Consider the following 22,081-nt stretch of genomic DNA (forward strand, 5'->3'; position numbering starts at 1 on the left):
TCTGGTGTTACCATTGTCCTGTACATTGGGTTACCAGCATTAAGTCCAAGCCTATTCATTTACACCCACAATGTAACACCAAATTTAGCATTTTAATCAACAGTACAATTTTGGTTAACCTTTTACCATATGTCTTGGGAGTATCGCAAAAATATTGTATTGTGAGTTCAGTATCGTGATATGTATGTATAGATGATATGTTAGATATAGATCCGGGTTGCTAAAGACCCGAATATGTAATAATGATTGCCGAAACATTAATGCATTTAATGGTTAAATAATTTTAAGCTATCTTGAGGCCCCTTTGAAATATTGCTGAGGTCCCCTAGCGGGGCCCATTGGTTGAGAACCACTGATTTGCACGGTTCCTGGCACTGAAAGTGAACTTCGGTCTCCTTTAGGTCAACTTCCATTATGGTTTTAGTGAACTTTCCATTCACACTTTTGTTTTTTGGGGTGATGTTGTTTTTTCGTAGCTACACCAAATGTTGATGTCTATGGACAATTAACTTGACACCTATAACCACGACTTAAAATTGCTCAATATCAAAGTGAATCCAGAGGAATTTGTGTTCATAATTACATTATAAGAAATGCACAAAATGCACAGTGAACCAGACTCAATTCACATAAGAGAGAATTGTTGCTGTTTTAAGACACCACTGACACAACGGATGTGCACGTAAACGACAGAGCACAATCTGACCTGCACTGGCATGTTCCTTTCATCAAGATGTTAATGTATTGAAGTGTGTTGTTGCTTCTGTATCTTGTCTACAAATGTAATTCGAGATACAGGTTGGTATTTGAGCAAAATGAAATTACCCACGACTGCACAAAATTTACTCGCAGCTTTACATTAAGCTGGGATTAAAAATGACGCTTGGTTAACAATTTCAAGTATAAGCCCATTAGTTAAAACCTTTTTACAACTTTTTATTATTTGTTTTTTAATGTTTTGATATGCCTCAGGGGAGTATATCCGCTATGATCTTTAACCTTGTATCATTCTCCCACTCACTTCCTCCTGTACACTTTCTCCCACCTGTATGTGTGCATTGTGTGTGTGCATGCTTTTTGATGGAGAGGACTCATGTTCCTTGGTACTGGACGATGTGACCACATTACTTAGCCACACACACATTGCTGGATTCCAAGAAATAAGTGGTTAGATTTACTGTCATTTTGACTGAACACACACACACACACACACACACACACACACACACACACACACACACACACACACACACACACACACACACGTACAGAATACTTTACTTACAACTTAAGAACCTGCAAACATGCCACATGTCTTCTGAGACAAAACTCCAGAGCAGAACAGTAAAGATGGCATGAAATAAAAATTATTTCATTGGATAAAAGCGTCTGCCAAATGCATAAATGTAAAAATAAGAACATCTGAAAGAAATCTATTTTCTACATTATTATTATATATCTTATTGTGAACAATTCATCAATGCATATGTTGTTCATCAAAATGGATACCTGAAGATCCATATTGGATCTTCAGGTGAAATGACAGACGTGTCTCTGGTGACATATGCTGGACTTCTTCAGTCAGTCTGCATAAACCCGTCTCTGTCTTAGAATCGACTGCAAGCTCACAATTAAAACCAAACTCCTGTCCTAAATTATTTTTTATTTTTTTGATAATCTGTTTCACTCGAATTTATGTCACAATAGGGAAGAAAAGATCTGTCACTACTTCCGCTGCATTGCAACTTATAGCGCTAATGGATTTTAAGATGCATGCCTTTGCATTTTGTGTTTCTGATATTATTGTTAAATACACAATAATCTCACCTTCCTTGTGCAAATGTAGATGTGTACCTGTGTCTGCGTGTCAGGTTTTTCCTACATTTTCGGGACCAAATGTCCCCACTAGGATAGTAAAATCTAAAAACACCTACAGTACATAACAGGGACCAGCCAACATTCATTGTGAGGAAAACAATGTAATAAACATACTAAATAGTGTTTTTATTACATTTTGGGGAAAGAAAATATCATTAGCTTAGTATGCTAACTAAAGACACCAATATACACCATTTCGCAACATTAAACAAATGTGTAGGCTACATGTGCATGTGTGTGTACCACTCTTAAAAATAAAGGTTCTTTATTGGCATCAAGAATAACTTTCAACCTTCATGGAACCTTTTCATTCCACAAAAAGAAGAAAATGGTTCCATTCTTTAAAAGAAGAAAATGGTTCTTTTTAGAACTGTTCACTGAAAGGTTCTTTTGGGAACCCAGAATGGTTCTTCTATGGCGTCACTGCAAAATCCCCCTTTTTGGATTCTTTATTTTTAAGAGAGTACATTGTACCCACAGTAGAGCTGCAATTCATTCATACTTCTCTCTTTCCTCTCCTTCATTGATGTACAAATGTACATTCATCTCTCTCTCTCTCTCTCTCTCTCTCTCTCTCTCTCTCTCTCTCTCTCTCTGTTCATTAGATTAGGATTTCTTAATGTGGCTTTCAGGGATAATCTTTAGTCTGTTACAACACCAGTGTGTGTTTGTGTTTCAGGATGTTTGTGTATTTATACCCCTGTGTATTTATACCCTTGTATACTGTGAATGTGTACATTTAACTGCAAATACACTTAAGGGCATCTACTACAAAAGAACCAATCATCCACTGTTTCATTAGGTCATTTTAATCAGTCTATCCATACATCACAGAATACCGATTCAGAAATTGTAGCACTTATTTTCTGGCTTTTTAAATCTGAAAGCATCAACGCACGTCTTCAACCACTTAAAAAAAGTGTGTGTGTGGTCCTGGTAAACCTTATGTTATGGGGGCAAAATGTCGAAATCCTTGTCCTTATGGGGACATTTTTTGGTCCCCATGAGGAAAACTGCTTATAAATCATAAATCAGTGATATTTTTTGAAAATGTAAGAATTCAGAAAGTTTTCTGTGATGGGTAGGGGATAGAATATACAGTTTGTACAGTATAAAAAACATTATGTATATGGTAAGTCCCCATAAATCATGAAAACCTAACGTGTGTGTGTGTGTCTTATGTTCACCAAGGCAGCATTTATTGGATCAAAAACACAGTAAAACATTAATATATTAATAATATTGTCAAATAATATACAAATTTAATATATAAACTTTGTTTAATATACTGTAACATGTAATTTATTCTTGTGATGGCAAAGCTGAATTTTTTGTATCATTACTCCAGTCTTCAATGTCACATGATCCTTCAGAAATCATTCTAATATGCTGAATTGGTGCTCAAGAAACACTTTTTATTGTGTTGATGTTAATGTTGAAAACAGTCAAAATTTTCAAAACCATGATACAATTTTTTTTTAGGATTCTTTAATGAATATAAAGAACAGCATGTATTTGAAATATAAATATTTATTTTTGCAACATTATAAATGTCTTTACTGTCACTGTTGATCAATGCAATGATTTAATGCATCCTTGCAAAAAAAAAAAAAAACTGACCCCAAACTGGAACTTTTGAACTGATGTTTTTTTAGTAAGCTATATAGCCCTCTGCTGGCTAGGATTGCCATCTGATGAATAGCATCAGGAATGATTTAAATCAACTGTGACAGTTCTACACATTTGTGTTAAAGCACATGATCACGGCTTTAATCTCAGTTTTGATATTGTGTTGCTTGTGTCTTTAGCTCAGATTGAGGTGATCCCATGTAAGATCTGTGGAGACAAGTCTTCAGGGGTTCATTATGGAGTCATCACTTGTGAGGGCTGCAAGGTAAGAAAAAGAAAATTACTTTACTAATGTCAAATATTTCTTTAGCACATTCCGCCTAATTGTTCCACACCTCGCCCACCTCTCGCTCGCTCTCTCTCTCTCTCTCTTCCTCTACAGGGCTTCTTCCGCAGAAGTCAGTCCTCCAGCGTGCAGTACTCGTGCTCCAGGCAGAGCAACTGCCCCATTGACCGTGCCAGCCGTAACCGCTGCCAGAGCTGCCGCCTCAAAAAATGTGTCGCTCAGGGGATGAGCCGCGATGGTCAGAAAGGATGGATGGATGGAAGAATGTTTGAATGGATAGATGGATGATTTATTGGAATGATATAGAAATACAATTTTGATACTCATTTTATACATGATTGCAATAATTAATTGTAGTAATGTTTTCTTGTCTCCCTCAGCGGTGAAGTTTGGCCGCATGTCCAAGCGTCAGAGAGACTCGCTGTTTGCAGAAGTCGAGAGACATCGACAACAGCAGCGTCTTCAGGCCAACTCAGTCCAAGAGCCTCAGTCTCTCCCAGCATACCGATCCGGCAAAGAGCCCAGAGAACAGACATCACATCTCATCCCGCCTCTACCTCAAGCCTACCCTTATTCTGTAGAGCCTGAACTGCCAGGCTGCCCACCAGAGGTACATCCATACCTGGAGTGTCGCATAGGCGAGGCCCAGGCTCAGAGTTTGGCCTACAGGGTTTCCCACAGGAGAGGTGAGAGCGACAGCTTGTCAGCAGGTAGAGGTGAGAAATTCTCCCAAATAATTGTATTTTAACACTGATGGAATTACTCTATCGGTCACTCTTTATATTAGGTGGCCTTAACTACTATGTACTTAACCATTTGATACAATATACTTAAATATGAATGATATGATGTCGTTGCATCGTTATTACATTTTAAGTGCATTTAATTAACATTTGTTAATTTTACCCTAGCTGTAACCCAAACCCTTTCTCCAAAATCTAACTCTAAAGGCCAATTCACACTACACCAACAGACGCCGACCATCGTCAACAATCACCAGATTACAGTATGTCACTTCACAAACATTCCCAACAGCAACAGACACCAACAGGGGTAACACAAGGATCTGACAAAACCAGACAAAGTGTCTGTTCCCATTGGTCGGAGTTTGTTGGTGCAGTGTGAATTGGCCTAATCCACTATTCCTAACCCTAAAGCCTGCGACGGTCCGCTCACTGTCATCAGGAGGGTCCGCAGAAGTTTTCGTCATCAGGAGGGTCCACAGACATCCACGCACACTGTTTGCGTACAGCCCTATTTTCATGTCCGCACGGATGGTGTGTACATCAGTGCATGTGCGAGTGACTTGAGAGCTTGAAAACAAAGTCCACTAGATAGTGCCATGCGCCAAGCGCATCTTTCCACACTCACGGCCAAAGGAGTGTATTTTGAAAGGCAACGGAACGGAACGTGGAAAGTAGACCCGGGCCTTAACCCTACCCTTAGACCCTCACACAGAACTCGTTCTTCCATTCCACTGCACTACTTTTCCATAGTTTTTTGATGTAAACAAAAACTAGACAGACATGTTTGACAGTTGCACTCGCAACCTTATTTCTAAACTCAACCATACCTCAAACTCACTAGCAATAATTGTGTGAATTTCCCAAAGTAAAATTTAGATACACAGTACAGTCTTTTAGGTACATAGTAGTTAAGGCTACCATAAGTTCACCTAATTTGTGACCTAATTTTCATCTAGAAATCTCATAAGATATTGTGGTTTATCATTTTCTCTTTTCCATCTTTCAGGATTTGACTCTACAAGGTCTACACCAGAGACTATTCTGAACATGAGCGGCAGTGAAATGGGGTTTCGTCCTTTTGACCCTGAGAGCTCGTTCTTTTCCTATCCGACCTCACATCTGCACATAGGTGAGAACCGCAAGCAGTTTAGCACATTTTTAAAATGTCATGTGCGCTATGTGGTGGAATGAAGTGGTTTAATAGGGTTAGGAGTTGAACTATGTTGTGTCGGAATGACGTGCATTCAGATTAACGTGTCTCTTTTTGTGTGATTTTTGACAGAGGAGCTCTCTGCAAGTATCGTACGTTCTCACAGAGAGACGACTCAGTATCGACCGGAGGAACTGCAGGCTCTCAGATGGAAGGTTTTCAGCAGGGAGGAGATCCATGCTTACCAGAGCAAAGTACATTTCCTCTACTCTAATATATAACTAGCAAAACTGTAAATCCCAAAGTATACATCTGTTTTTTTACATGTACGCTAAATGCCAATTCGCACCAAAAGACACTTCATCGGGTTTTGTAGGATCAGTGTTACCCCGGTTTGGTGTCTGTTGCCGCTGGTCAGTGCTTGTTTTCGCCCATTGAACACGTTGAATCTGTGTTTTTTGCCTTGGGGAATGTATAAGAAGTGAAGTACTGTAATCTGGTGATTGTCCACATTGGTTGGCGTCTGTCAGTGCAGTGTGAGTTGTAAAATATAAAGTCACAATAACAAGAAAAAAAGTTACAATGAAGATAAATAATTTCGCAATTGTGAAAAATAGTTGCACATCTTTTTTACCATTAAGGCCCCGATTTACTTCAAGCTAAATTGAAGAATGAAATGAGTGTGATGCCATTTCAAACTAAATCTGGTCAAACTAAGTGTTTTGAGTTTGTTTCGAAACTTGCAAACAATATGTGGGTATGCTCTGGGGCTTTGAAAAGTTTTTCATTTAATTTCTTTGCTCAGTCTGTCCAGATCAGACAAGAGTAAAAACACGAATACACTGGAGTGCCGAATTGCAAACATATCCACATCTCTATGATCGCTCATGCACAGCCTTTACAGATTTGGAGATGGCCTGGAATTCCTGAAAATTTCGGCCATTTTGTTCTGTGTTTTTTGTTTTATTAAGAAAATAGCATGCATCACATATTTAAATACTAATACCAACAGCATTGGCATCAGGATGTTTGCAAACAGTGTAACATTTTAAATCTTCTTTTTACCCCTGGGTAAAGAATGAAGAACTTTGCAGTGAGAATATCAGGCCTTAAGACTTCATTCAAAAACATCAGCCAAACTTTTGACTTGTAGTGTGTGCAACACAGGCCCTCCCTTCTCACTTTCTCTCTCTCTCTCTCTCTGTCCTCTGTCTGTAGTCGGTGGATGAGATGTGGCAGCACTGTGCAGTGAGGTTGACTGATGCCGTTCAGTATGTGGTGGAATTTGCTAAACGTATCCCAGGATTCCGTCAGCTTTGTCAGAATGATCAAATTGCTCTCCTCAAGAGTGGTGAGATATATCTTTCTGTAAAACATAATAGTTAATTGATTAAGACGGGTAAGGTTTACAGCAGCTGAATTCTCATCTCTCTCTCTCTGTCCTGTTTTCATCTCTCAAAAACCTGTCACATTTCTGACTTTGTCTCTTTCTCTTCCATTCTCATTCCTCGTTCTATAATTCTGTGCATTTTGCTCTCTCCTCTCTACTTTCTTCTGTGCGTGCCTTTCTCTCTTTCTTATTAGGGTCAATGGAAGTGGTTCTGGTTCGAATGAGTCGGATGTTTAACACAGAAAACAACACAGTATTTTTTGACGGCAAATTTGCAGGAACAGAACTTTTCAAATCTCTCGGTGAGTTAAAGGAATATTTTGGTCTACAGCGATCACCCTTAGACTTCCAGTGTAAGAGCATGATTTGTCAGCATGTTTTTACAAACCTGTATTTAATCATTTTTGTCTAATCCCTAAAATAAGTACATTTAAGGATACATTAAAAAAAAAAAAAAAAAAACACTTTAATTTCAGTAATGTACTTTACAAGAATATCCTTAAGTTTGAATTTAATGTAATGTTTTTGGACATTTGATTGCATGTTAATTGCAATTAAATGGAAAATGTTATATATATTAAATGCAACTACCTTAACTTTAGAGTGCTATTTTGACCCAATTAAGTAGGACTTAAGTTAATTTTTATGTCATTTCATAATTCTATTGTCTTTGAAATATGATTAAATATATGGTACCACCAAATGTACTGACAAGCATTTATTGTAAACTAAAATATACTTCTGCGACCTTACAGAGGATAAAGCAGTTTGGAGAATAGATGGATAAAATATACTTTAATGTATTTAAATATATTTGAAATTACACATTTTTAATGATGGAGTTGCAATTTAGTACATTTAAAATCTATTAACTTTAAATGTAATTGTCATGGTGCAGGCAAGGAAGTAGGAGTAGAGGATCACAATTACAGCAGAACTAGCGTTCCAACGATCATAGAGAACTAAACTGAGGGCTTGGGGTACTTTACACAACAATTATGTATTAAAAACGGAAACGTTTATCCTTTCGCGTGCAGATGACAACGTTGTCAAAACGAGTTCACGAGTTTGGATACGTGAAAATGACCTAAGACATTGTATTATGCTGCCGGCCAGTAGTTGCCAATATCACTTTGTTAAGAAAAACTACGTGCCAATAGACTGAACACGTAATAAGCATGCGCATAATGTCACCGTTTACACAAATTAGCATTTTTGTAGTTTACACAAGCACAAAATATTAAAGACACGTTCCCACATACGTACAGGCCTGCAAACATACATCCCCAAACTAAACTAATATAACAAACGGATATAATAATATATCCGCCACGTGCGGACGTCGACCTCCATTGGCCAGCAGCGTGCACGAGACATCTAGCGTTTATATATGATATCTATGGTTGAAAGTTCATCAGTTGTACACTCGTTATCGCGGTGCATTATGGGATTGAATGAGAGCACTCAATAACGTCCACTATGGTTTCGGACACACAGTCTGCTCAAATAGTGGCCTATTTAGGGGTATAGAGAGTGATTTCGGACACAGCCTTGGGAACAAAGGAAGCGGGAACAAAACACAGGGAAACAATAAAATGCAAACTACAGGTCCATAAAACAGAACATGATCTTCACAGTAATATCAAATAAAGGTGAAATTGTAATTTATGTAATTAGTAATTTAGGTTATTTAGTATGTAAATCACTTGAAATAAGCACGACAAAAGATAATTAAAAGTAAAGTGTGCTCTGTTTAAGAACATTTATTTGGCCTTTTATTTCATTCATTTTATATTAGATGCAAGTATGGCTTTTTAAAAATATACTTTTAAGATTTTATACACTACAAGTGCACATTCAATACAATTGAGTGCATTTCTCTTACAAAAAGGATATTATTCAGTTTCTCAATCTATTATCAATCATTTTACAACTTTGCTTCTCTATCCGTTTGTTCTTCAGCGTGTGGCGATCTAATAGCTGCTGTATTTGACTTTGCTCACAATCTGTGTGCGCTGAGACTGACTGAACAGCAGATGGCGGTGTTCACTGCCCTGGTCCTCATCAATGCAGGTGAGCACAGTAAAACTGCAGACATTCTGACTTTAAAGTGGGATTGGCTTAATTTCTTGTTTTTTCTCTCTACATTTTTGAGTAGATCGACCATGTCTGGAAGACAGAGAAAGAGTGCAGAAAGTAAGGAGAGATGTGGAGCTTGCCCTTAGTCACATCATGCACAGAGACAATCAGGAGAGTCTGCTACATAAGGTAAAAGAGATGGAGAAAAAGACAGGATTTCAAGGCAGAAAGTAAGGAATTATATTAGCTGGAATGGATTTTAACTGGTCATGTTTTGTTTTTGTATGATTCCAGCTGTATCAAAGAGTGCCGGTGTTGAAGTCTCTGTGTGCGCTGCATATTGAGAAACTGCGATGGTTTCGGCAGCTTTACCCTCTCACGGTGCATTCCCTCTTCCCTCCGCTATACAAAGAGCTGTTCGGCTCTGACACGGATATACAGTCCCTGACTACTCACTAAACACACATTACACATGAACAAAGTTACTTATAAAAGTGTATGCAATCAAGATCTAAATATATTTACCTGCTAAAGAAGTTAAATATATTTTTGTAACAGAAAATAATTTGAACAGAAGTATGAGTATTTTGTGCAAATTCTATTCTGTAGGCCGAAGCAAAATATTACTTCGAATGCTATTCAGTTTGTGTATTCTTAAACTCGTTTTTGTCTGAGGATATATTTTAATGTTTTTGAAGTTTTTGATGACCTCAATGGTCTTGATCCTAGCTGGTATAAAGGAGCATTAGCTCTGATCATTAAAATGTAATTTTTTATAGAGATTTTGATACTAGCAAATGCCAGATTACAAATGTTGAGCATCATTGTTCTTTGTCAACATACTTTCCATGAGCTGACTGATATTTGAAGCATCAGGCGTTCATTTAGAAACTATGGATGATTTTCAAGCTTCATCTACAACATTAGAATCCCATTATGTCCTCTCTTTTGCTTTCTCAGGCAGTACAGAGACATGCCACTTAATAAATAGCCTATTACATTATTGCATTAATTTAAATATGATCATCTATTATGTGTTAGCTTTTTTGTACTTCCTGTTAAAGCTTGTTTTAGTGCTTGTAATGCTCATCTTTCATTCATTTCACATGGATTTGAGAATAACTTGTTGATTTTGTTCTTGAACTCACCATTCCCTTCAAATAGACCATCTTAAGTTGTGTTATTCCGTCTTTGGTCATAGATGATTTTCTCTGTTTATTCAGTCGGCTGAATAATTATTATACCGTACTTGTAGATTTGACAGTATTTATGCTCAAGGGTCTAAAAATGTATAGAGTACTTCTATGAAATAAATAAAATATAATGCGCTTATTCATTAAGCTTGTGTAGGAAAATATATTGAACACAATTCTATTGTGTCTCAATTGCACAGTTTCTGTTCTAGTTATGTCAGCTTTAACTTATCATTCACACAGTTAATGAATCCTGCATTGTTTGGGTTTTGTTCTGTTTGAAGCATAAATCATTGCTTGCTATTGTGTTGTGCTGCTTTGCGGAAAAGGCCTCAAATAAACCTCTGAAAAAGTGTAAAGGGTGGGAGTGTATTCAGGGAAAATATACACTGGTTTTCCATTCCTGACCTTGAATTTCATGATTGTGAGCAAAGTTGCTCTGAAAATCTTCTTACTCATCTGACTGGCCCAGCCAAACAATACAAATGTTGCAACAATTCTCATAAAAAGAAAACTAAGTTCATCTGGTTTTCATCAGGTTTACATGCAGGATCTTCTGAATCACAGCAGACCAGAAAGGCTTTGTCATCCACAAAAACACACTGGGGTGAAATGATTTCTACCTACAATGACCTAATGAAAAGTTATTTTCAGTTTCTGGAAAAGTTATGTTCATTTTTTTATTGGCACAAATGGGATTCCTTTGCAAATCTCAAAGCATATTGTCCTACCAGAGTGTGTTCAGGAGGGGTAAAGGCATCCTTGAAATGACGGCATAAACTTAACTTTAGACGATTTTTCAACTTCCTTTAAAACATTAGCATCCTTCTGTTTTCCTTGTAACGTTAGTAAGGAAAAACTCCCACAATTGTTCCTCTTTCTAACAGTAACCCAACTTAGGGAGCCAATCTGCGGGATGCAGAATATATATATATATATATAATATTATATATATAATTATTGTCTAAAAGCGAAACAGTAACTAATACATAGTGTGTTTACTTTATTTATCTTTTTAAAGCTTGTCTAGGCACATGTAATCCTCCTTGACCGTTAACGTCAACCTGGATTTGACTAGAACGTGTTGCTCCCTGACTGTGTAATATATCATTGGACTCCCATTACATGTAGACAGATTAGGGTCAGGGTAAAATATTTGTTATAAAACGGATAGTTACTTATAGTTGGGGGCCTTAAGCACATTTTCGCGCAAATTCATCTAAAAGCGCCAGATTTGGCACAGATGTAGCTCAGGTCATACCGAAATGATTTAGCTAGGGCGCCGGAGCCAGCGACCCTCGGGGCCAAGATGGCGGCCAAATCCAATATGGCCGCCGCCCGAAAAGGGTTCCGGCTTTAACTTTTGAACCACATGAGTTACAAATACAAACTTGATATGTTTTTCAGCTTAATTGATCATGAGAAACACATAGGAATGTTTATATTTATGACCCAGTATATCTGGACCCCTCGATCCTCCAATTCCAATATGGCTGCTGTCCAAAAAAGCAGTTTGGGCTGTAGTATGGGGCCTTACACACCATTGTTCGCGCAAATTCATCTACAAGCACCAAATTTGGCACAGATGTAGCTGAGGGGATACTGAAATGATTTAGCCAGGGCGCCCGAGCCAATGGTCCCTGAGACCAAGATGGCGGCAAAATCCAATATGGCCGCCGCCTGAAAGGGTTTCAGCTATAGCTTTTGAGCCAGATGAGATACAAATACAAACTTGATGTCTATTTTACCTTCTTTGACCATGGGAAACCCATAGGAATACTTACATTTATAATTGGGTATATCAGGACCCCCCAAATTCCCTAAATTCAATATGGCCGCTGTCCGAAAAACGGTTTTGACTACAAATTTTGAACCAAATGCGCTACAAATGAGGATGTGGTGTCTATGTTATGTTTATTGACCACAGGAAGTCCATTGGCATATTTATATTTATGCTTGTGTAAGTCTGGAACCTGTATTCTTTTCAAGACTGTGGTTGAAAATCCTTTTTTTTACCACAACTTTGAAGGTTATTCTCAATGTTGATTAATTTCCTTATAAAAGTGAAATGGTTTTCAGTGTACCACAGGTGAATACATTTCAAAGTGTAATCATATAAGAAAGAATAAGACACAATTATTATTGCAAGGCAATATTTATATTATGTTAAATTGTTAAAATAATAATATAGTAAATTTTTCCAAAACTCTTAAAGGTTTGCTTAGCATAACAAAAAAACAGCAATAACATAAAAAACAACAGTGAATTCTTATGGTCTCTCACATGAATTATCATTATCACTCACAATCACCGGATCTCTCATTGTCTTCACCATCATTGTTTGTACAAGCACCCTCACATGCACATATAGAAGTGCAACGAACTCCGGCTTTACAGCACTTACAGTGCCCTCTACATGCTGTCTTGCAGCCACAGTGGAGGAGAATGGTGCAGGCTTTACTGGCGTCTCCGAGATTAGTCCAGTAAGGTTCCCAAGTCTTGCTCGTAGAGTCCCGAAACCATCCCCATGCATTAAACTCTGGGATATCTTGCTGGACAGCGGTTGCCTGATTCCAGTAGAAGCTGGCCTGCAGCAGTGCTCTTTTGATGTGCTGAATCAATGCAGCTTGGGTGGGTGGCAGGTTCTCGAGAGACTTGGTACCATTCGAGAAAAGGTGATGTCTAGCTTCATCTACACGGCTGGCACCACAGCTCTTCGTTGCACTTCTATATGTGCATGTGAGGGTGCTTGTACAAACAATGATGGTGAAGACAATGAGAGATCCGGTGATTGTGAGTGATAATGATAATTCATGTGAGAGACCATGAGAAATCACTGTTGTTTTTTATGTTATTGCTGTTTTTTTGTTATGCTAAGCAAACCTTTAAGAGTTTTGGAAAAATTGACTATATTATTATTTTAACAATTTGACATAATATAAATATTGCCTTGCAATATTAATTGTGTCTTATTTTTTCTTATATGATTACACTTTGAAATGTATTCACCTGTGGTAAACTGAAAACCATTTCACTTCTATATGGAAATGAATCAACATTGAACATTTGAACCTTCAAAGTTGTGGTAAAAAAAAAAAAGGATTTTCAACCACAGTCTTGAAAAGAATACAGGTTCCAGACTTACACAAGCATAAATATAAATATGCCAATGGACTTCCTGTGGTCAATAAACATAACATAGACACCACATCCTCATTTGTAGCGCATTTGGTTCAAAATTTGTAGTCAAAACCGTTTTTTGGACAGCAGCCATATTGAATTTAGGGAATTTGGGGGGTCCTGATATACCCAATCATAAATGTAAGTATTCCTATGGGTTTCCCATGGTCAAAGAAGGTAAAATAGACATCAAGTTTGTATTTGTATCTCATCTGGCTCAAAAGCTATAGCTGAAACCCTTTCAGGCGGCGGCCATATTGGATTTGGCCGCCATCTTGGTCTCAGGGACCATTGGCTTGGGCGCCCTGGCTAAATCATTTCAGTATCCCCTCAGCTACATCTGTGCCAAATTTGGTGCTTGTAGATGAATTTGCGCGAACAATGGTGTGTAAGGCCCCATACTACAGCCCAAACTGCTTTTTTGGACAGCGGCCATATTGGAATTGGAGGATCGAGGGGTCCAGATATACTGGGTCATAAATATAAACATTCCTATGTGTTTCTCATGATCAATTAAGCTGAAAAACATATCAAGTTTGTATTTGTAACTCATGTGGTTCAAAAGTTAAAGCCGGGACCCTTTTCGGGCGGCGGCCATATTGGATTTGGCCGCCATCTTGGCCCCGAGGGTCGCTGGCTCCGGCGCCCTAGCTAAATCATTTCGGTATGACCTGAGCTACATCTGTGCCAATTTTGGCGCTTTTAGATGAATTTGCGCGAAATTACCTATTTATGTGCTTAAGGCCCCCAACTATTACAGTCCTTGATTCTGATTGAGCCGCGTTCGAAGCCGTCAACAAACATACACCTGTAACCGCATTACATTAGTATTACTGCGCAACTGTTGTTTGTGATTCTTTGTTGCTGCATGTGTTGCTTAGCAACCTCTTTGGAACTACATTGAATTTGGCGGAGGAATGTGTTATAAAACGTTATAGTTTTTGTTGCTGGTGTTTATTTTATGAATAAAATAAATAATAAAATGAACATTTTTTTGGGAGTAACCGTTTTATAAAAGCAATAAGCCCCTTGAAGCCGTGTTTTACAGTGGATTTAGAACAGCTAAGGGGCGTTGTTAGGCACGACTATAGTTTTCTATTGTTTGTAACCCTCAACATTTTTTAATATGTTCATTTGACATTTTAATTTGTAAATTAATTTAACTGTACATTAATAACTGTATTTACCAAAAGCATTTCCCTTCAGAGAAGTTTCAATCTTTTACTTCTGTTTTCAACTGACTCATCTTGCTGACAGAGTTTTGCGTCATACAGCCCTTTGTTTATTTTAATATGGGTCATATCTATCTGTCTGTCCGTCCGTCTATCTATCTATCTATCTATCTATCTATCTATCTATCTATCTATCTATCTACAGTGGGGAGAACAAGTATTTGATACACTGCCGATTTTGCAGGTTTTCCCACTTACAAAGCATGTAGAAGTCTGTCATTTTTATCATAGGTACTCCTCAACTGTGAGTGACAGAATCTAAAACCAAAATCCAGAAAATCACATTGTATGATTTTTAAGTAATTAATTTGCATTTTATTGCATGATATAAGTATTTGATACATCAGAAAAGCAGAACTTAATATTTGGTACAGAATCCTTTGTTTGCAATTACAGAGATCATACGTTTCCTGTAGTTCTTGACCAGGTTTGCACACACTGCAGCAGGGATTTTGGCCCACTCCTCCATACAGACCTTCTCCAAATCCTTCAGGTTTCGGGGCTGTCGCTGGGCAATACGGACTTTCAGCTCCCTCCAAAGATTTTCTATTGGGTTCAGGTCTGGAGACTGGCTAGGCCACTCCAGGACCTTGAGATGCTTCTTACGGAGCCACTCCTTAGTTGCCCTGGCTGTGTGTTTCGGGTTGTTGTCATGCTGGAAGACCCAACCACGACCCATCTTCAATGCTCTTACTGAGGGAAGGAGGTTGTTGGCCAAGATCTCGCGATACATGGCCCCATCCATCCTGCCCTCAATACGGTGCAGTCGTCCTGTCCCCTTTGCAGAAAAGCCTCCCCAAAAAATGATGTTTCCACCTCCATGCTTCACGGTTGGGATGGTGTTCTTGGGGTTGTACTCATCCTTCTTCCCCCAAACACGGCGAGTGGAGTTTAGACCAAAAAGCTCTATTTTTGTCTCATCAGACCACATGACCTTCTCCCATTCCTCCTCTGGATCATCCAGATGGTCATTGGCAAACTTCAGACGGGCCTGGACATGCGCTGGCTTGAGCAGGGGGACCTTGCGTGCACTGCAGGATTTTAATCCATGATGGCGTAGTGTGTTACTAATGGTTTTCTTTGAGACTGTGGTCCCAGCTCTCTTCAGGTCATTGACCAGGTCCTGCCTTGTAGTTCTGGGCTGATCCCTCACCTTCTTCATGATCATTGATGCCCCACGAGGTGAGATCGTGCATGGTGCCCCAGACCGAGGGAGATTGACCGTCATCTTGAACTTCTTCCATTTTCTAATAATTGCGCCAACAGTTGTTGCCTTCTCACCAAGCTGCTTGCCTATTGTCCTGCAGCCCATCCCAGCCTTGTGCAGGTCTACAATTTTATCCCTGATGTCCTTACACAGCTCTCTGGTCTTGGCCATTGTGGAGAGGTTGGAGTCTGTTTGATTGAGTGTGTGGACAGGTGTCTTTTATACAGGTAACGAGTTCAAACCGGTGCAGTTAATACAGGTAATGAGTGGAGAACAGGAGGGCTTCTTAAAGAAAAACTAACAGGTCTGTGAGAGCCGGAATTATTACTGGTTGGTAGGTGATCAAATACTTATGTCATGCAATAAAATGCTAATTAATTATTTAAAAATCATACAATGTGATTTTCTGGATTTTTGTTTTAGATTCTGTCACTCACAGTTGAGGAGTACCTATGATAAAAACTAACCTCTACATGCTTTGTAAGTCGGAAAACCTGCAAAATCGGCAGTGTATCAAATACTTGTTCTCCCCACTGTATCTATCTATCCATCTATCCATCTATCTATCTATCTATCTATCTATCTATCTATCTATCTATCTATCTATCTATCTATCTATCTATCTATCTATCTATCTATCTATCTATCTATCATCTATCTATCTATCTATCTGACTGTCTGTCTGTCTGTCTGTCTGTCTGTCTGTCTGACTATCTATCTATCTATCTATCTATCTATCTATCTATCTATCTATCTATCTATCTATCTATCTATCTATCTATCTATCTATCTATCTATCTATCTATCTATCTATCTATCTATCTATCTATCTGTATTCTGTCTGTCTGTCTGTTCTTCAGATTATTCAAATATTATTAATGCTAATAAAGTGGTTATATTAAGAACTGTTCAATACATTTTGGGGAAACATTCAATTGCCAATTCTATTGCATCGCTCCGATCTGTCTATCTAGTGGTCTGTCTGTCTGTTTGTTGATCTAATAAAATGTTATATGTATACCGCATGTAAAATGCATCAAATATGGAGCAGACCGAAACTGGGTTTATTTCCCAGGCCCTCAATGTTGCATCTAATTCTCATGACTGTGTTTATATTGAAACTATGTGTCCAAGGGAAACAAAGCAGTGGCTGACTCACTGAAAGACTAAACAACAGAAGAACTACCAGCACAGACTGGTAATCAGGGTTGTGACCATCAGCAATGTTGTGTTAGCTAATGTAAGACTGAATCTGGGCCAGCTCTGAGGTTTATGAGAATCCAATGTTTCTTTCGCACATTTCTACATCTGAGACATCCCTGTCAGCCCTCGTTATAGAGTAACCTAAAATGTTAAATAACATATAATTACTTGAATAATAGTGACAAAATATTCTGTGAAAATAATGCTATAGCTTGTTGACCAAGTGGATATGATGCTTACAATTCAATGACCATAGACTGATTCAATTATTAACATGTATTCATTTTATAATCATTAACCCTGTTAACCCTGATATATGAAATAATTAAAAAAAATTTTTTTAAATGGAACAGTTTAAAGAACCTTACACGAAATCTTAATAAAAAAGATATGTTTTTGTTCATCATAAATGAGTATCATTTAATAGATCAGTATCATATTTGATACATCCTTATGGATCATAATATAATATAGGAGCTCATATTCAAGGAGAAAATACACCTACATTTTATTCAGAGGCCCAACCTGAGCTAAAAATATGCAATTTGGTGCAGATTATAGCAGACCTTTTAAAATGCATATAGATATCGGTTGTCACTCTATATCTACCCATAATATGTCTTAGTAAGATGATATTTAAATGCTTAGTTTTATGATCAAAGCTAGTTTGTAATGGAAAACATACTGTAAATGCAATGCAAATTCATTGATGATTGAAAAATGTACAAATAATCATAATCAATAAACATTTCTCAAAACTTAAGCCTGATGTATTTGATACAATGTGACATGATTTTTCAACAAAAAAAATTAAGTATGGATAATCAATCTTCAACGCAGTACATGTTTATCTTAAAATATTACTAACAATAAAAAGTTATTCTGACATTTACTTAAAAATCATTAAAGATTTCACAGCAAAAAGGCATGTGTACCTTTATATATATATATATATATATATATATATATATATATATACAGTGGGGAGAACAAGTATTTGATACACTGCCGATTTTGCAGGTTTTCCCACTTACAAAGCATGTAGAAGTCTGTAATTTTTATCATAGGTACTCTTCAACTGTGAGTGACGGAATCTACAACAAAAATCCAGAAAATCACATATGATTTTTAAGTAATTAATTTGCATTTTATTGCATGACATAAGTATTTGATACATCAGAAAAGCAGAACTTAATATTTGGTACAGAATCCTTTGTTTGCAATTACAGAGATCATACGTTTCCTGTAGTTCTTGACCAGGTTTGCACACACTGCAGGAGGGATTTTGGCCCACTCCTCCATACAGACCTTCTCCAAATCCTTCAGGTTTCGGGGCTGTCGCTGGGCAATACGGACTTTCAGCTCCCTCCAAAGATTTTCTATTGGGTTCAGGTCTGGAGACTGGCTAGGCCACTCCAGGACCTTGAGATGCTTCTTACGGAGCCACTCCTTAGTTGCCCTGGCTGTGTGTTTCGGGTTGTTGTCATGCTGGAAGACCCAACCACGACCCATCTTCAATGCTCTTACTGAGGGAAGGAGGTTGTTGGCCAAGATCTCGCGATACATGGCCCCATCCATCCTGCCCTCAATACGGTGCAGTCGTCCTGTCCCCTTTGCAGAAAAGCCTCCCCAAAAAATGATGTTTCCACCTCCATGCTTCACGGTTGGGATGGTGTTCTTGGGGTTGTACTCATCCTTCTTCCCCCAAACACGGCGAGTGGAGTTTAGACCAAAAAGCTCTATTTCTGTCTCATAAGACCACATGACCTTCTCCCATTCCTCCTCTGGATCATCCAGATGGTCATTGGCAAACTTCAGACGGGCCTGGACATGCAATAAAATGCAAATTAATTATTTAAAAATCATACAATGTGATTTTCTGGATTTTTGTTTTAGATTCCATCTCTCACAGTTGAGGAGTACCTATGATAAAAATTACAGACTTCTGCATGCTTTGTAAGTGGGAAAACCTGCAAAATCGGCAGTGTATCAAATACTTGTTCTCCCCACTGTATATATATAAAAGTCGCACGGGTATATTTGTGGCAATAGCAACAATACATTGTATGGGTCAAAATTATTGATTTTTCTTTTATGCCAAAAATCATTAGGATATTAAGTAAAGATCATGTTCCATGAAGATATTTTGTAAATTTCCTACCGTAAATATATAAAACATTAATTTTTGTGAGTGAATGCAGCACAATCGCGAACATAAATGGACAACTTTAAAGGCAATTTTCTCAATGTTTTGATTTTTTTTGCACCCTCAGATTCCAGATTTTCAAATAGTTGTATCTCGGCCTATCCTAACAAACCATTCATCAATGGAAAGCTTATTTATTCAGCTTTCAGATGATCTATACATCTCGATTTTAAAAAATGTTTACCCATGTGACTGTTTTTGTGGTCCTGGTTCACATATATCATGAACTATCCATCAGATTAATGTTTTTCAGCAATGTTTTTTTTTTCATGTTGATAATTTAGAAGCCTTATAAATGTGTATCAAGCATGATAGACCTTATAAGGTTAAGAGATACTGATTTTGATTGTTTTGTTTATACTGTTGGCAAATCTCTGAATTTTAACAGAATATCTGAGATAATAACAAATAATAAATCTCAAAGCATAATTGCTCTGTGTGTTCACAGAGAAAAAAAAATCAGGCATCGTTGAACTAACAGCATTATATAAGTTTAGCTCTTGTGGACGATTTTTTAACTTCCTATAAAACATTCAGGAACAACTCCCTACAATGTTAGAATGAGGAAGAAACCTTGAGAAATCGGCTGCTCCACTGGTGTAGCACATATTTAAATAAAAGTCTAAAAGCCAAAGTGTAACTAATTAGTGTTATTGTATTTGTTGTTTTAAAATGTATTAAAAGTGGACGTTGCATGCACATTCAGTATGCAGTGCAGGCACACAATATACATGTATGAAACACTTGTATGTGCAAGTGAGTATGAATGGGCCAGCAATGCTCAGAAATGGCATGTATGTGTGAATTATACCACAATAGTGCAGTTATAATATATAAGTATATACAATAAAAATGATTTCACAATGTTTAGAAGTCGGTTAAAATAAGAATGACAAACTTGTTAGACAGGATTTCAAGGAATTAGAGACTGAACACATCACAACATCACACCACCTAGAATGCATTCAAGATCTGACAACCCAACCCTGGTATACGGGAAAAGGCTTGTGTCTCTGAGCTAGAATAGGATACAAAGGATACATTAATGCTGCCTTAAAAATAAATCATATGAAGTTATCTCAGTGACACAAATATTAGAAAGTTAGTTTAAAAGTAATGCATTACAATATTGCGTTGCTCCTTTAAAAAAAGTAACTATTGCATTACTTAGTTACTTTTTATGGAAAGTAATGTGTTTTGTGTTGGTTTTTTCTCAGGGGCCTGTTTCAGAAAGGAGGTTCAACCAACTCTGAGTTAAAACTTGAACTCTGAGTTGACTTACCCTGAGATGGGAAACTCTGAGTTTTCGGTTACAGAACAGCTGAAATTAGTTAGTTCAATCAACTCTGAGTTGACCTACTCGAGGTTGTGCGCGTGCACCACAACTATAAAAAAACATTATCAATGGAGCGCAGATATTATGAGTCACCATGGCAACAGCGCCAGACAAAAAGAGGTCTTCATATTTCTCACCAGTATGAACATTATTACTGTAATTTTACAGTATTAGAACATTAATACTGTAATTTAATTAAAGGGATTACTCTTAATTCTTCTGTAATTTAAAGTAAATTCTGATGTAATTGCATTATTAGACTATAGAACAATTCTGTATATTTAACATACATTTTTAAAAGGTATATTTTTAATGTAACCTTCTCCCTCTAAACACTTTGGTCAATTGAAGAATAATTCATGCAATTGTATATTGTTTATTTGAAAGCATTAAAAGTGCAGTTTCTTGTCTCTCCTTGTATTGTTCAAGTGGTTGAGGTTGATATGGGATTTAGTAATAAGTAGACCAATGCTTTATAAAGATAGTCATTATTACATTAATCTTATTATACTGTTGAAGATGTCATTTGTAGTTAGTAATACAAGTAACTTACCCAACTGTTATAATATCAGAGGTGAAACTGGGAGAACAGTATGTTATTCAACCTAATTTTAATTTTCATGTAGAGGCAATCCTGCAGGTATTAAAAGAACATGGCAGCAGCTGAAAATTAAATATAAAAACATAATTCAATCAAGTAAGGCTTGAGCATATCATGGGTGTAGGCTACCTGACTTTACAAACATTTGACATATTAAATAACTAAAGCATCCAGTGTCTAGCAGTGCAGCAGCATTTTTGGCTGAGGGAATTCCTGGAGGGACTTCAGAGCCAGTCACTGCCGAAGATCCAAGGGCCTTCATAAAACGTAGAGGTTTACATATGTGTTATTTTTTATAGAGGCCTACAGGGGTAATGTTAATATTATGTCATGTGTCTACACATCAAACAATCTACACATTCTGATTATTTCACATTTTTATGTGGATTAGCCTATAGAATCAAAAGTTTAAATCTAAGTACAAACAGGTATTCTTATCCCTCCCCCCGCCCCCAGAGTGTGGAAGAACAGCAGGAGGACGGTCCATCAACTTCTGGTGCACAGATGAACACAGTTCAGTGATTTCCAGTAAATGCCACAGTTTAATTCTGTAGAATTTGTTTAGAACTACATTATGTAACTCTAATCTACTACTGTATTTTCCGTTGCCAGTTAAGGAGTTATATAGACTTCATCTTATTAAAAAAATAGAAAAAAACTGCAGTAAAAATAGCAATATTTTATTTATTAATAAAATATGAATTTTAATAATAAAAATGTACTGAAAGAATGAATGAGGTGTTTAAACACCACTTCCTCTTTAAA

The 22,081-nt window shown here is 37.3% G+C and overlaps 1 protein-coding gene across 3 annotated transcripts in view; it reads left to right on the forward strand.

The window, feature by feature from the left end:
* The window catches only part of rorc (RAR-related orphan receptor C), a 34,302-nt gene extending 23,804 nt beyond the window's left edge, over nt 1–10,498 (forward strand). For all 3 annotated transcript variants that reach the window (XM_082150372.1, XM_082150373.1, XM_082150371.1), the window contains 10 exons: nt 3,687–3,772; nt 3,890–4,031; nt 4,174–4,509; nt 5,546–5,668; nt 5,822–5,943; nt 6,908–7,040; nt 7,274–7,381; nt 9,042–9,152; nt 9,238–9,347; nt 9,453–10,498. In XM_082150372.1, the coding sequence (XP_082006498.1) occupies nt 3,687–3,772; nt 3,890–4,031; nt 4,174–4,509; nt 5,546–5,668; nt 5,822–5,943; nt 6,908–7,040; nt 7,274–7,381; nt 9,042–9,152; nt 9,238–9,347; nt 9,453–9,617 (1,436 nt within the window). In that variant the 3' untranslated portion in view covers nt 9,618–10,498. The remainder of the gene's footprint in view (nt 1–3,686; nt 3,773–3,889; nt 4,032–4,173; nt 4,510–5,545; nt 5,669–5,821; nt 5,944–6,907; nt 7,041–7,273; nt 7,382–9,041; nt 9,153–9,237; nt 9,348–9,452) is intronic.
* The last annotated feature ends 11,583 nt before the right edge of the window (nt 10,499–22,081 follow it).

This window comes from Leuciscus leuciscus (assembly GCF_965113295.1).
Source record: "Leuciscus leuciscus genome assembly, chromosome: 20".
NCBI classification, from domain to species: domain Eukaryota; kingdom Metazoa; phylum Chordata; class Actinopteri; order Cypriniformes; family Leuciscidae; genus Leuciscus; species Leuciscus leuciscus.